Here is a 17,202-nt window from a genome sequence, read left to right as displayed (position 1 = left end):
TGGAAAGGTAAGGTATCTCAAATACTTGAGCAACAGGTAAAGCTAGCCATTTCACACTGCTACTATGCAGTAGCAACACAAGTGGTGTTTTCCACTAACAGGATGTTGCTGTCAAGCCAAAAAGATGTTCTGTCTACCACACAAGTGAGTAATGTGGTAAATGAATTTTAGTGCCATTGCCAGGACAGGTACTTAGGCCATACGTCCCAAGATTGGTGGATTGTATCAAACAGCACATCCCTTTGGCTGCTCGCAATAGACAAAGTACTGACCGTACTCAACCAGACCATGCTTGGTAAAACTCAGAACATAATGCCTAGCATTAGATGTGATTCTGTGATTAGACAGCACTTGCTGAGCAATCCCGAGTGTACTAAGAATTACACGGACAACCAATTTAAGATTATCCATCAGGATCAGAATGTGGCTCACTTACACTTGCTAGGAGTTACATATATTCATATATGGGACCTGTCCTCTGCAAAAAAAAGGAACATGTCCAAGCATTGTGCCTGTTTTGAATTAAACAAAAGTGTAAAGGACAATCACTCCCTGATGCATTCTCCATGGCAACGCCTCGGCCAATCAGAGTAATCTTGCAAACCAATCAGCACCCTCGTGCAGTACAAATTGTTGCCCCCTTTGAAATTTGGCATTCTTGTGCCTGTCCTGATGAGTGCAAGACAAAAAGCTTTGAAAGAATGTCTCTTTTTTCAGCAATTCTCAAGATCTGTACTACCAAGCAACTAAATGTAAATCTTTTCTGCTCCTTTGTCAGCTTTCCTAAAGTATGGTGCCTAGAACTGAACACAATATTACAACTGAGGTCTTACCAGTATTTTATTAAGGTTTAGCTTAACTTCTTCACTTCTGTGTTCTAATCCTATACTCATAAAGTCCAGTACCCATATGCTTTCTTAACAGCCTCTCAGCTTGTCCTGCCTCCTTCTCTCTTTTCCTGTACCCCCTTTACAATTGTACTTAGACCAATTTAAAATTATACAATTTAGTTTATATTGTTGCTCCTCATTCTTTCTACCAAAATGGATCACCTCACACTTATCTGTGTTAAATTTCACCTGCTCATTCCCCTGTCTATCTATGTTCTTCTGAAGTCTGTTAACATTGTCCTTACTGCATTTTTGAGTTTCACGTCACCTGCAAACTTTGAAATTCTGGCCTGTACACTCAATTCCAGGCTATAAATACATATCAAAAAGAACAATGGTCTCAATACTAGCCCATGGCCAACACTACTGTATATTTCCCTTCAGTCTGAGAAGCAACCAACACTACTCTCTGCTTTCTGTTCAACAACAACTTGCATTCATATAGCATCTTTAATGGAAAAAACATCAAAAGATGCTTCACAGGAACATTATAAAACAAAATTTGAGCCATATGAAGCTTTGTTAAAGAGATTGGTTTTATGAAGCATCTTTAAGGGGGAAAGAGAGGTAGAGAGGCAATGAGGTTTATCATAGAAATCATACAATAGTTACAGCATAGAAGGAAACCATCCTAAAAGCAATGGCTGTTGCTTAGCCAAATTTGTATCTCTACTGCCACTGTCTATTTACTCCCTTGGGTTTTATAATTTTTCTAACAAGCCTATTTTATATGGCGCTTTGCCGAATGCTTTCTGAAAATCTGAGTGGACAACACCAACCACAATATCCTCATCCTTCCCCATCAGTACTTCAAATAATTTCTTCAAGTTTGCCAAACATCATTTGCCTTTAATAAACCTGCTATTAAAACATTCTGTTTTGCTTTCAGGCATTGTTGACCTTTATTTGACCATTAACACCTACTCTGGACCAATGGTTTGTGTTTTTAATACTACTGCTGCCACTCCCTTTGCCCTGTGTTCCATGACATCTTTGTCATTTAATCTCCCCCGCCCTGACCTTCTCTTTTGCTCCACCAGCCCCTCCCACCTTTATCAACAGCATAAAACCCATCACGATCCTACCTCTCTTCAGTTCCGAAGAAGGGTCATGCTGGGCTCAAAACCTTAACTCTGTTTCTCTCTCCGCAGATGCTGCCACACCTGTTAAGCTGTGTTTTCTGTTTTTATTTCAGATTTCCAGAATCCGCAGTATTTTGCTTGTATTTCAATAAACCCATATCTACTTCATTTATTTGCCCACATACTTCTAAATGCCAATTCATTTTGCCTTAGCTTATTGTCTCTAAACGTTTCCCCAACAGTAATACAGGGCTGAATGGCCACTGGTTGTTAGGTTTAACCCTTTCCCCATTTATAAATAAAGAAGTGACATTTACAACCCTTCAGCTCCACTATCATGTATTATAACACTTCCTTGTATCCTATGTAAATCTTACAAAGGAGCAAAGAAAATGATTCCCAGAAATATGAATAATATTCTTGTCTTAGATACTTCAGATTTTATAAGTGAGGGAAATGTTTTTTTCTGTATATTAGATTTATCACACAAGCATGTGTCAGGATGATTTTACCTCTGGGATAAATGTAATGAACAAAGGGTTTTTTCCCGTTGAATCAAAGGTTATTGAGGGTAAATGAAGTTTGTAGAATTAAAGAGGATTCAAAGGGCTAAATTATAAAGAGACATTACACAAACCAGGGTTGCATTCCCCCTGATTTAGAATGTTAAGGGGTAATTTGATCCAAGTTTTCAAGATAATGGGCATGATATTCTGATCCCGCCAGCAGCGGGCATCACGGAGGGCAGAACTAGAAAATTTGGAGCGCAGCCATAAGTTAGTTTCCCATCGGTGTAAAAATAGTTTGAAATTTTCCACTCACAACTGTCATGGCGGATTGGGTTGCCTGCTGCCCCATGTTGGGAACCTGCATTTGAATATCATGAACACTCATTAAAAACCCAGCTCAGTGGAATCACCCTCCCCACCCCCTCTACTCCAGGTCAAATAGCTACACTGACCGGCATGAATCACAACCGGACATAAGTGACGTGCACCTGGTGAACAGCACTTCACTCGCGACCTCAAAGTGTGTGCATATAGCACTCGCCTGCCTATTAGTGTGCTGCAGTCATCAATGCTCCAACTCCATGCCAAGGCTGCTCAGGCAAGACCAGCAGGAAGCTGGAGAGAAGGGGCGGTGGCAAAGGCTTGACTGCGTGGGGTGGAGGTGTGCGCGGGGGAAAGGGTGCAGAAAGACACATGACTGGGGGGGGATGACTGAGAAAGAGAACACAAAGACATATGACTGGGGGGATGACTGAGAAAGAGGACACAGAGACACATGATTGGGGGGGCATGATGACTGGGGATGAGAGAGCACTGAGACACATGACTGGGGTGGGTGGATGACTGGGGAAGAAAACACAGAACAGAGACACATAAGCTGGGGGGTGTGGGGAGGTTGGGGGGTGGAATTAGTTGGGGCCAGAAAGCATAGTCAGTCCTGGGGATTTGTGTCACAATTTTGGGGGTTGTGCTTGGCACTCCTGTGTTGGTCCCAGTCCAAGGAAGAGGAAGATCTGTCAGTCCTGTGTCAGTTATGCCCAGCAAGGTGTGCAGGGCATGATCAGTCCCTCATACACGTCAGTCCTGGCAATTAGTGGATTCATACTGGGCCGTAGGCGGCACAGTCATTCAGGGCAGGCATCTGCAGCCTGTAGATGGGGAATAGGCAATGAAGAGGGGAGGGTACTCGAAGGTCTCATGGGGGAAGGGGGGAAGGGGGTGGGAAGCAGTCTTGGTAAGTCACAGTGCAATGGGCCTCAAGGTGCGGAGGGGTCAGATCTACATGGGGCATCGGGACATCAACATAAACGATTCAGGGCGGAGGACAGGGATATCAATGACAATGACTATGGGATTAAAGATTAGAGGGGGAGGAGGGGAGTGATTGGATGGAGATAAACCTGCACATGATGCTCTTCAAGCACGATGGGAGGGTCTCCAACGGTCACGGGAGGGGCTGGAATCTGGTCTCGTAATAAAACCTCAGCAACACCATTTTTCTAGCTGATCCAATGATGCAGTCAGGGAAGGAGTCGACTGCAGCACTTTTGGGCCAATTGAAGGAGTACCCGACTAATTTCCGCTTTACCAAATGGGGAGGAAGGCACGGCTGAGAAATGTTAGTAACAGTGCCAATTAAGTGATTGTGCCACCTTAACTCATGTTGCGCATTCTTGAGAGAGCCTATTCCCAACTGGGGGCATTTCAACTGGATTGGCTTTCAAAGGCCCTTTCTCCCTCTCATGGTGAGGGTCAGAAGGAACCAACTATAAAGAGGCAATAGCCAAATGCATATACCTAATGGCCCAAATACCTCACAGCTGCCAGGTTCAGGCTTTACCCACACCTACCCCACCACCAACACCCCTCCCCCACCAACCTCCAAATACTGTCATAATATTACTGCAAGTTGGGACCGCTGTGTAATCCAAAGGATACAGTCTGACAGTGCCCTGACTGCATTAATCCTGGTAATCATGCAAGTGAGGAGGAGGTGAAGAAGGACCTGTCACCGCCTGGCTGGGCAAAGGGAATAGCCTTGCCCTGATGAACAACCGCCAATGGGACACCCTCAAGACCCCGAAGTTGGGGCTCACTGACCCATTCAATGGAAGTGTTTGGCATGGCTAAGGGTGTGCAGGAGATGCTTCTCATAGCTACAGATGAGCGAGAGACAGTGCCGTAGATGCCTTCACTCGTCAAGGGGTGTGGTGTCTCACATCTGCCACATTCTCTGGGAGGAGCTGACACCACAGGAACTGGGAGGCCACCCAATGCCAGTGGCTGTAAAGGTGAGCACTGCGCTGAACTCTTTTGCAAGTGTCTCGTTCAAGGGCTCCACTAGGACCTCTGCAGGATTTCTCAAGCATCTGCTCATAAATGCATCCAAGAGGTTATCGACACCCTATTTAGCGAGGCACACAATTGTGCCCAGTTCTCCCTAGATGAAGCCAGCCAAGCTGCCAGAGCAGTGGGATTTGCAGAATCTCTGGGTTCCCACAGGTGCAGGGTGCCATCAACTGCATACATGTGGCTTTAAGAGCTCTCTGGCAGCAGCCACTATGATTCATCCATAGGAAAGGGTTCCAATCTCTTAATGTGCAGCTGGTCTGCAACCACCAGATTATACAGGGATGTGTGAGATACCCAGGAAGATCCCATGACTCCTACATCTTCAGTCACTTGCAGATGCCACAAATTTTCAAGGGTCCTCAGTGCATCCAGGGTTAGTTATTCAGTGACAAAGGCTACCCGCAAAAGACGTGGCTGATGACACCCCCAATCGGTGGCCACAAGGTGTTTCAGATGAGAGGTACAATGCGGCTCATTCTGTAACACATTCATTGATTGACAGACCATTGGCATCTTTTAGATGTCTGGACAAAAACATAGAAACATAGAAAATAAAAGCAGGAGTAGGCCAGTCCGCCATTCAATATGATCATGGCCGATCCCCTATCTCAACGCCATACTCCTGCTCTCTCCCCATACCCCTTGACACTTTTAGAGTCCAGTAATCTATCTATTTCCTTCTTAAATATATTCAGTGACTTGGCCTCCACAGGCTCACCGCCCTCTGAGTGAAGACATTTCTCCTCAGCTCAGTCCTAAATGGTCTACCCCGTATCCTGTGACTATGACCCCTTGTTCTAGACACCCCAGCCAGAGGAAACATCATCCCTGCATCCAGTCTGTCCATCCCTGTCAGAATTTTATACATTTCAATGAGATTCCCTCTCATTCTTCTAAACTCCAGTGAATACAGGCCTAATACAGGCCAATCTCTCCTCATAGGACAATCCTGCCATCCCAGGAATCAGCCTTGTGAACCTTCGCTGCACTCCCTCTATGGCAAGCATATCCTTTCTTAGGTAAGGAGACCAAAAATGCACACAATACTCCAGGTGTGGTCTCACCAAGGCCCTGTACAGCTGCAGTAAGACATCCTTGCTCCTGTACACAAGCCCTCTTGCAATGAAGGCCAACATGCCATTTGCCTTCTTAACTGCTTGCTGCATGCTTTCTTTCAGTGATTGGTGTACAAGGACACCCAGGTCCCTTTGTACATCAACATTTCCCAACCTATCACCAATCTATCACAGGTCAGATGGCACTCTCCAGTACTCTCCCCAGGCAGTCTCCCATAGCATCGTGGCTTGCTGCGCTCTACACAACCTGCTCAAAAAGGGGGATGACTTGGCAGAATAAGAGATGGAGGAGCTGCATGTCTCCTCCAATGAGGGTGAAATCAAGAGGGCTTAATGAGGGTGAGGAAGCTGAGGCTGTAGAGGAAGAGGCCATAGAATGGGCCAGATGAGGCATCATGCACGTGAGATATTTACATCCACCAGGTTCCGTGAGGATGATGATGACTAGCTCATACGAGCTTCTTTCACCAGCTCCTTCCATGTTGGGTCCACCTTATCACCTTTGTTGCAATCCTCATCAACTCACTGAAGCACACCAATATCTGAATGAGTAGTTATACTCTTGCGTCACAATGTCCTCATCCTTGGAAGGTACGACAGCCTTTGGAGCATGTGGCCTTTCTGTTATGGGATAATAACTCCAGCAGCACTTTTTGTGAGCAGGGTAGACATGGTGCAGCCTCTTCAAGCATCTCGCCAACATTCCAATGTCTAAGGCAGCATTCAAGAGGCAAGATCGAGGAGCACTGAAATCCTCATTGCACTCATAGTAGTACGCAGCGATGCAACGTGCCTCAAGGAGGACAGTTATCACTCAGTGGTTCTCACCTTGATGTCTAATCTAAATCTGCGCTGCGGTATTTCTGCACAGGCAGTCGTTCATGCAAGACAAGTGTTCAGGCCTCATCATCATACTGAGCACCCAGCTTGAGAACGATCTTCAGGGCACAGCCATCTGTAACTCTGTAACTACCTGCTCTTCAGTTCATCTTTCAATGGACTTCAGCAGCATCATAGTCCGATCTCCATCAAGCACTCATGACCATGCCTCCATTTGGCATCTACCAAGCTCCTGTACGGCCTAGCCTTGATACCTGTGGGCCTGAAAATGCTGCTTGTGACATACTGTAATGTTTGATAACAAAAGAGCGCATATCAGATGTACTGGAGCTTCGCTCTGATCCCATCTGAGGCCTCCACATTTTCATTCCACCAGTCTGAATATCCACACAGAAACCAGGCACACCGATGCTATTGTATCGACCACATAACCATGGCGACTGACCATCTGAGAGCTGGCATAGGGTTAATGTCAAGAAACACTAGCCTGACCTTCTGGCCCAGCGCAGCGTCTCCCATGTCAAACGTCCGGCAGCTGTGGCCTTTACGCACACCTCCGATCTTACACAGTTTCAGCCCTCTAGCAGGAATCACAAGGCTCAACATGTGTCAGCGACATAGCTCTGCAGCGTGCAGGTGGAAAAGTGGAGACTACTTTTGGGGTGATCTTTAGATGTACATACAGACATGAGATAACACTGCAGGCCGCCAGGAGCACACAAGAGCCCTGAGTTTTGGTGGCTATGTAAACTACACTCAAGGCTGATGGACATTACATGAAAGCCAATGATAGACGCACTGAATGTGAATGACTGCAATGCGCATCGCCATTCAATCCTTAAGATCCCCATTGAGCACTCTTAAGCGCAGAAGCATCAGGAGACTAAACCAGCCTGCAGCTTCTAAACTCATGATGCAGCATGATATGAACCTCTGAAGCAGGTCTCAGAGATGCAATGCCCAGCCACCAAGTTCTTAGAGCCAGATGCATCATTCATACCGCTACTGCACAGAGAACGGTCAGGCACTGTAATGAAATGGTGCAGAGATGGTGCGAGACACCATAGGCTGAGGTACAAGATGGGACATCTGTGAGGAGCAGGGGGGCATTGGTACACTTGACTGGCCACAGGGGATATCATCAGATAGAAGAGACATACACTAGATGAGAAGTTGACAGGAACAAATTCAGTTTGCAAATTATATACAGATTGTGAACATCTGTGCCACCATTGTGTTCTCAATATTCCTTCATTTTTCTTGCCCTACCGTTATGTCTGGGTGCATCCCCAACATCCATAGCAGAGGTGGAGGTAGCCTGCTGACTGCTGTGCCCTGTTGTCTGTGATAACTTTGGCAGGCGTCCTCTGGAAGGCCGAGGCCTGGGGGCCCTTGGCCTGCTTTGGGTCTCCTGCTGTGGGGTGGGTGAACCCTCCCCGGCCAGTGGAGCTGGTGCTGATGGGGTCATAAGCAGAGGAGGTTGGGAGCAGCTGGACACTCTCAGAGTCACCTGGGCAGGTGGCCCTCGGATGACCGGTTGATGCTCCTCCCCGCTTTGGGTGCCCGAGGGCCCCTGCTTGAATCCTTGAGGAGAAAGGACACCTGGAGTGAGGTCGAGGCGCCCTATCCCCCTCCCACTTAGCTAATGATGGATCCCACCTATGCCTGAGCGATGGAGTGCAGGTCCTGGCGTAGATCTGGCACAAAGTTGTGAACCATGGCAGTCGCCCTCCTACCAATGTTGACCTCAGTGTGCTGGCATGTCGACACAATGACATCAGACTGAACACGGATGGAATCCTCCATCCTCTGTTCTAATCTGGTGACGGCACCTGACAACCCTGCCTGATGTTCCCACGTCTGTCTTTGCAGCTCCAACGTTTGTGTTCGGGCCGAGTCCAGAGGCTCATTATCTGATTCAGACTCAGCAGAAGCCTGGACTCCAGCAGTCCTCCGAGTGCCAGTGACCTTAGATGACCCTGCCTCCACCTGCTGTGGACCCGAATCTGTGCTGTGTTCACAAGGTTGTGACCCCAAGCCTGCTTTAAAACTAGGTCCCACCGAAGTGTGTGTCTCTGCGCTGGTGGAGGGCGCAGGTGAACACTATGATGGCTCTACATCTGGTGTGTCCTCAGGATCCTCATCCAAGGTGGTCTGGGGGCTGGGGCTGATGAGCTGGCTGCCGGTGGCCTTCTTCCTCTTCCTGCTGGTGCCTATTAAAGAGAGAAGAGATAATGAGTCATTGGCTGCATAGTGACCAACATTACAAAGCACTCACAGTTTCTGAGGAGCTGCTAATGGGTCGTCACTGTCTTGGGAGACGCCAATCTCACTCTTGGCGCAGGCACAGTCCTGGTCCTCGCCAGCCAGCTCTGCTGCCTGCTCTTCAAATCTACTGAGTGGTCTGAGCTCCAGCATCCCCCCTCCAGTCTGGGATCTCTCCCTTTTGTTGTGGGCAATCTTCTCCTGCATAAAGATATAGGGACAGACTGCAAGCAGGACGGATGCCACAGCAGATGATAAACTTGCCTGTCTTCTGTGGGTGCTGAGTGGGCCTCTGTAATTAGGGCTGTGGGTGCGAGACGTACAGGATGTGACAAGAGATGAAGATGTTTGTGAGAGAATCAGTAGTGATGTCCCTTGTGCTGGCAGTGTGAGAGATCCCTGCAGACTGTGATCCTGCGAATGCCTGATGGGCTTGCGAGAGTGAGTGAGAGATTGAGGAGAGGTTGGACTTACCCTGGCGGAGCAGATGAGCTCATTCATCCTCTTCCTGCCCTTATGTTGGCTCTCCTCTGGGGCGTATTAGTGCTGACTGCACTGGTGACCTGCCCCCAAGCCAGCCTGATGAAGTTGGTGAACCTCTGGCTCCCATCGCGGGGGAAAAGTATGTCCCACCAGTCCCCTACCGCCTGGAGGAGTGCCACTAGTGCGGTGTCGCTAAACTTTGGAGCAGCGTGCTTTGTTCTCTTAGAGGCCATTCTACTGGTTGACACAACAAGTCCTGGGCTGCAGACAGTGATGCATGCACTAGTGTGGTTTAAATATGGTGCCTGGAAATATGGGTTGATGAGGTAATGGCGGAGCGGACAAATCCCACCCACTTCATGCATATTTAATAAGCTGAAAAGCAGCCAATCCGGTGTGAAAACCCACCGCGACGGCTGATGGGTTTGGTGCTCCTTTCCTGCCCATCGCCGCACTTAGTCTCCAGAGCGGAAAATTCCACCCATTGAGGGAAACAGATGAGGCAGATAGAGATAAACTATTGCCCTTAGTTGAGGAGTCTAGGGCTAAGGGTATAGTGCTTCTTTGCATTAATGTTGCTTTCAATATGCAAATAGAACATCCTACATGCTCTTCCTCTTCCTTGCAAAAGCTTTGAATCAAGGCCCATTGTCCAGAATCCAACGCAATTCATTCTTTCCCATGACCTTAACTTGTAGAATTTATTGCCTCCCGTACCTGCAATTTCATCTACAATATTTAGACTTTTAGGTTCCACGCTTAGTGTCAACTAATTACCACTTCCACCTTTCTGCCTTGGAGATGTCACCACAATGGGGCTTTATTCTTTCCCTATGTTCCTTAATATAAAGTAAATTATGAGCTGAGATGCAGTTGCGTCAGAATGAATACAAGGTTCAATAGGCTGAATTATTTTCAATGCACGGTAAAACAGCAGGTCTGACTGAATATGGGAGAAGGGGATGAGTGAGTTTAGAGACCTTGAATTTCAATTATAACATCAGGTATTTCATTGGCACAAATAACAGAGAGTGAAAGCGTCAGTATAGCAACTCGGAGCTCTCGAAACACTATCCAAGATAACTGCTGTATAGTACAAAACAAAATGGCATGTGATTGACAGTAGGATTAAAATGACAACAATCTACATGTAGCACCACAACGAGAGTACACATCCTCTCAGGGCAGCAGTTCCTTGCAATCCCCCCAAGCAAAGGTTCAGTTCGGGGCCCCTCCATTTTCCTGGACAATAATAACTTGCTTAATCAGGTATCAGATCTGCTTGGGGTTACTGACTAGTGCAAGCCCCTGTGCAATTGGATATGCCCAACTGCCCTCATACTGCTCCTGCATCCTCTGCTGAAAGACAAAAGATTTGTTGGAGCAATTCCAATTCCCTGGCAGTGATTAACAGTTAAATCCATTTGTTCCCTCAACGTGATGTTAAAAATATCGCGTGGGATTCATTCTAAAAGCAAATTCTTCAGTCTTTTTTTTAAGGAGGCTGTAGTTATCTCAGTGATGTTATTAATGCCTTTCAGATTCAAATAAAAGGCATTTTAGATGCTGCAATGCAAACTGGTATTCAAAGGTATTCAAACCTGTTCTAACTGGAACTGCTTTTGTCTATGGTGAAACAAACCCTCAAAAGGTTGTCACTCAATTTAATAAAAGAAAAATCACAATTCCTGGCTAATGAAGGAACCTGAAGACAATGGCATCCACCTGATAGCTTCTCACCTGCTCTGATTGGTTGTCAAATAAACTCCATGAGAGATGCTTGTACAATGGATGGCAGTATTGGAACAGTTTAATCGAGAAACTATGTGCAGTGTGTGAGTAAGTTCATCAGGAAGGTTCAATGCCCAGGTTGTAGCATGTTAGCTGAGCTCAGACCACACAACAATCTGCATTTATATGACGCCTGTAACATGGGAAAATTTGTCAAGGGGCATCACCAGACTTTAATCAGATCATTGGTATTGTGCCAGATAAGAAGATGAGGTAGATTTTAAAGGGTTTCTTAAAGAAGAGAGGTCTAGGAAGGGAATTACAGAACTTACGGCCTCAGGAGCTAACGGCTCTGCCACCAATAGTAGGGCGAAAGGAGTAAGGGCTGCACAAGAGGCCAGAGCTGGAGTAAAGCAAAGTTCTTAGAGAATTGTAGAGCTGGAGGAGGCTACCGAGATATGTAAGTCAAGGTCATGGAGGGATTTGAGCACAACAGTAAGAATCATAAAATAAAGATGTTGGAGGAACCAGAACTAATGTAGGCCAGTGAGTACAGGGATAATGGGTGAGCTGGACATGGTATGCGTTAGGATATGGGCTGTGGATGAACTGAGGTTTATTGGAAGAGTCAAGCCTGGGGGTAACAAAAACATGGATGATGGTCTCAGCAGCAGATGGGCTCAGCCAAAGGTGGAGAAGACTGATATTATGGAAGTGAAAGTAGGCAGTTCATGTGATGGTGAAGAGATGGGATCAGAAGTTGCCAACCCTGAAATATGTCTGGACGTGGTAAAACAGGAGGAAAAGAGCAGGCCAAGACCAAGACTCGCTCCTCCAGAACCGGTCTCCAGTTCCCTGTCGGCCGCATCCATTGGCTGCTGCGCAAGGGTCACTATCCTGAGTGTGTCAGGGCCGGAGCCCCTGTCTACTTGGCCGCCGTCCTCGAGTACCTGACGGCCGAGATCCTCGAGCTGGACGGCAGCGTGGCCCAGGACAATAGGAAGACCGGCATCATTCCCTGCCACCTGCAGCTCGCCATCCACAATGTCGAGGAGCTCAGCAAGCTGCTAGGGGAGGTCACCATACCCCAGGGTGGTGTCCTGCCCAACATCCAGGCTGTGCTGCTGCCCAAGAAGAACAGCCACCCCAGCGAGGATTATGCCTGAAGGGGCGAGATCAGAAAAAGATCAAACAGGGCACCGAGGGTGCAAACAATTTTGTTTCACAACAGATAATGGGCAGGGAGGGGGATGGAATCACTGGTGCAGCATCAGAGGCTGGAGGAAACTGAAGGCAATGGCTTCCTCAAGTTGCGACTCCTTCAGGACTGAATGTCGTACAAGCTGTCTGACAACACATAAGCAGTGGGAGGGTGAAGGGGGTGATTGTGAGATAGAGCTGGATGTTGGCAGTGTACACCTCAATCCTCACATCAGACCTTTAGTGATAATGCTGTGTGCCAAGGTAGGTATGAAAAAAAAAATCAGTCACATTCCGATTGCTGATGGGCATTCAATGAGACTTGTTAGAAAAATCACCTATATACCTGTATCAAGCAAGATCAGCTTCATTTTTTTATATCATACAGACTTATTTCAATAAAAAAACTAGAGCTTAAGATTGAAGCTGTATCTCCTCATCAAGATAACTGGACAAACACCAACAAATGAACATACTAAATTGGTAGGCAAGAAAAGACCAGCTAGCTCATCAAGCCCCACGCTCATGTTGACTGGACAATCACAACTAAATACTTCCTTACATCAACCCCCAAACCTCCACACTTTTTGGGCACTACCCAGCTCCGTGTTGAAGAGGCAGCCACAATTGAAGCCCCAACCTCGTTTGCGTTGAGATGGAAAGCTGCTGGTTACCAATGGGGTGTCCTCAATGCCGCTCACTGGATTAAGGCTGGACATTATTGGTCTAGCTCATGAGTAGCAAGGTAAGTGTGGTGGAAGGCTGGGATTGTGGAGTGGTGGCACCATAGTGGCAGCAACCCAGATAATAATTCCAAACTTACCTTTGATGGTGTATGTTTCAACTAGCTCCAGCCTAAAAGTCGCAATTGGGGTCGTAGGATTTCGTAAACTCAAGATAGATGGGCACTTTGACCACTGGGTACATAAACACTCAGGCCCCAAGTCACTGAAAGGTTTCAAATGTTGAAAGCAAGTGATTTTTCACTTTTTCCAGCCCATTTTATTTTTCTCTGCTGATACACAGGACCTCATGATCCCGTTAACCCAACAATATTACTGACATCAAAGGATTTCTCCAAGGGGAATTCTCTGGCCCTAGCTGAAATGTTCAGAAGAACACTAGGAGTTATGAACAGAGGCTGGGCAGGGCAGTTAACCCAGAGGTGAGTCCAATCCCTCCCTCTGAAACTTGCACAAACTCACCTACAAACTCGGTGTTGATGGAGGCTCATCTTCTCAAAGGGAAACTCTGCCAGCAGGTCCTCACACCATACCCCACTTCCCACAATGATAGCATCACTGCAAAATGTGATCACCCAACTAATCATTAGTCTTGGATATTTCTTCAGAATCACCCAACGCAGGACATGTTTTATATGATACTGTGCACATGAAGCCATGCCAACCTCATCAGGAACCAGCATTCACAGCACCCAAGTTGCCATCATGGCATACCTACCTCCTGCCATAGACCTTGAGGACAAATTTCACAAGGCCTGGATCAAGAGAGACACAGAACAGCTGCACGGTGACCAGCAGCTTAGGGTTTGCAAATGCAATGGGAATGGGCAGCTCGGCATTGGTGCAGCTCCTTGTAAGTATTATGCTGCCCTATGAGGATGGTATCGTAGAGTGGCAGAGAGGGGAACTCTACACATAGGCATCACATTCAGTACCACCTCTAATTCAGCAGTCACCAAATCAGGAGTGGAATATTGGCTAGGTCTGCCAATGTTTGTCTGCAAACTCTTGCCTCCATCTCAGGTCTCCCTTTCCTATCTTTCTCCCCCACCACTTTTTCATCCCCAGTTTCTTCAGACTTATTGGCTCCTAATAGATGAAGATGCCTTTGGAGGTTCCCCAGAAGGAAACTTTTGTCCTCTATTGTTTAGATATTAATTGTTCTTTCAAATTTGATTTCAATGCAATGTTTCTCCCACATTACATAGTATCCTCCCTAGACCCAATTGATCATCATACAAATGGTCTTCTACTGGAGAACTGAGTCATATTTGCCTTTGGTCTTTCAGATGGAATTTGCACCAGTGCTTAAGAACTAAAGCTGACCTGTGGACAAAAATGAGACCCTGTGTGTAATGATAAACATATCAAATGCCTTTGCTCAGAAAGCAATTAATTGTTTTAGTGGCTAGAATGGCTTATTTGAAATAATATATGCAAATGGACAAACAACAATATAGATAATTCTGTTCTTTCTGAACGCTAAGCCATTAGGGGAATTGATTGGAGTGTGAAACTCAATCTGGAGAAATGCATAATGGAAATATGCGGACAATAAAACTTCACCTCACAGTGTATAACTCTGCCTGTTTACTTAAAAAGAAATGTCTGTAAACTGAAAGCAATTGTCACGGAGTGAATCATAGCTCAGGATATTAAGGTTTTACTTTGACAAAGGCAGTGAGACTCAATGGACTTGTTGGAATTGGGGGCAGTTGCTTGAAAAATTATATTGTGAAGATCTACAAAGGGACTATTTAATACCATAACCCTGCAGTTCATCAAGCTCCAAAATATACCAATACATTCTTTTAAATAGCACAAGAACAGAGTTTCTTTCTTATTATAAAGTATTGTGACATTTAAGACCTTGCTGGGTTTTTGGCTTCTGTGTATTTTTTCATGCGCAATTAAATCCGATCAAGTAGATTTAGCCTGCACACATTGATCTGTTGTCATTGGTTCTTCTATCTATGGACTCTAGGCATGGTAATTTGTTAGCAGACAGACTGTAGTCATACTCTGATATCTGCTTAACACTTGTTTATTAGTACTATTTTAAATAGGCATGCTGTTCCTTGACATGGTGTTCCAACCTCTCTCTCTTGAGTGCAACACATGACCCACTAATGTCAGTGGTTTATCATCATCTACATCATACATTAGCGTATCGCATCTATTAACCCTTTATCCTATTGTCAAGATACTTTCCACCTTTCAAAGGGACTGGAGAATGTGCACATTCATATATTGCCTAGTCAACAAGATATCTTAATTAGAGAGTAATTATCCCATGTTTAAAAGGTGCAAGTTCTGACTCATCAGAGTTGCAATCTGCACAGTGTTGGCTTTCACAGCTAAAATGGGGGAAGGAAAATCTGGAACTGTAAGTGAGAATTGGTAGAATTGGAATCAACCCTTAGCACAATGGACTCTTAAACTCCCACCTCTACATCCAGGAATAGTTGGACAAGAAAACAGCATGACTAGATTGCCCTGCAGCCGGAGATTTTTTTAACTTTGCTGAATGAGGTTGGTAACGTTGATCTTCATGGAAGGGGGTGCTGAAAACTGAAGGTAACAGATTGGCCATCCACACACCTACCTGGGGCAGAATTTCAACCATGTCAGGCAGCCTCGGCGGGGAAGGGCAGGGGCAGTCAGGAGCCGACTGCCGCCCGCGATCAGGGTCGGAAGGCAATTTCATGCTGGCAGGCAAATTAAGGCCCGCCCGGCGTGAAACACGAGATTCAGTGCTTGGCACTGCCTATGTGGGCCGGGGGTGGGGGGAGTGCGAGCATGGCTAAATATTTTACCCCTGGTTTCAGACAAATATGGGTGAATGTGATCCGATTGCACCAGTTTTCTGACACCACTAAACCCCGGACTGACATCTTGGGGCGACTTCAATTTTCAGCAATAAATATATATGATCATGATAGGAATTCTCAAAGAATATAATCAACCTACATTATAGTACTTCTAAAGTACTTTATTAGCTGTAAAGTGCTTACTAATATTTTAAGGCCATGAAATGCATTGTATAAATGCAAGTTCTTTCTTCTAGTTAAAACTGAAACCCAAGGAACAAAAAAAGGATTTGCATTTATATAGCACCTTTCACAACCACAGGATGCCCCAAAGCCCTTCATGGACAACAATTCGAAGCATTATCACAGTTGTAATGTAGAAAATGTGGTTGCCAATTTGCACATTACAATTAAGGTCCCACAATAGATAATAACCAGATAATCTCTGATGTTGCTCGAGGCATAAGTATGAGTCACGGCACCTGAGAGAACTCCCTTACTCTTCTTTGAAAAGTGGCACAGGGTCTTTTGCTTGCGCCTGAGTGAGCACACAGGACCGTCTCATCTGAAAGACATTAGGCATTGGAATTGAATAACCGTGCAATGCTGTTAAACTAACAAAAGTGAAAATCCTCTTTTCTCCCTCCTCCCTCTTCTGAAACATTACATAGTTAGATTTCAACATAGGTGGAGCCATATCCTCTGTAACTCACTCTAAATGAATAAAATATGATTGATCTGGCTAATATATGCGAGCTTTGTTGGTGAGTATCCAGGGTTCTAACCTCATCCAATGTCCACAAAAACACGCTGCTACAGAGGTCAAACCCACCCTCGGTGGGGTCACTCTGTTCAGCAGAGGCCTACTTGATTTTCTTCTTGCCAAGTCCAGGGCTGTTGAGGCCAGTTTCATCTGAGACCAGCTGAAACAGGCACAGACTATGGATCAAAGCTGGAATTTGCACATTTTGTGTGGTTCAGCTGCTCACTGGATAATCTAGGGGAACTCTGGTTTTATGGATTTTTATTGTCCTGCTGCTGCTCACTTCTTGGATTGTTGCTTCCATCGAAGAAAAATTCCACGGATCTGGGTAGTGTTTTGCTGACACCTGGTGTCAGTAGTGGGTATACCAATAGAAGTACCAAATCATACACTGAATAAGTGTTATGTTTTACTATGGGGTCGCTTTACTCGCAAACCAGTTGTACGCTTATCTGTCG

At 45.9% G+C, this 17,202-nt stretch overlaps 1 protein-coding gene across 1 annotated transcript; it reads left to right on the top strand.

Annotated features, from left to right (window-relative positions):
- The first annotated feature begins 12,004 nt into the window (after window positions 1-12,004).
- LOC144694312 (histone H2A-like) lies at window positions 12,005-12,394 on the top strand. The gene has a single exon (XM_078564643.1). The coding sequence runs from the start codon at window positions 12,005-12,007 to the stop codon at window positions 12,392-12,394; it is 390 nt and encodes a 129-aa protein (XP_078420769.1).
- The last annotated feature ends 4,808 nt before the right edge of the window (window positions 12,395-17,202 follow it).

The sequence above is a fragment of the Cetorhinus maximus genome, chromosome 19 (genome assembly GCF_964194155.1).
Source record: "Cetorhinus maximus chromosome 19, sCetMax3.hap1.1, whole genome shotgun sequence".
NCBI lineage: Eukaryota > Metazoa > Chordata > Chondrichthyes > Lamniformes > Cetorhinidae > Cetorhinus > Cetorhinus maximus.
The sequence above is the reverse complement of the archived record's forward strand: the minus strand, read 5'-3'. Positions and strand labels throughout refer to the sequence as shown.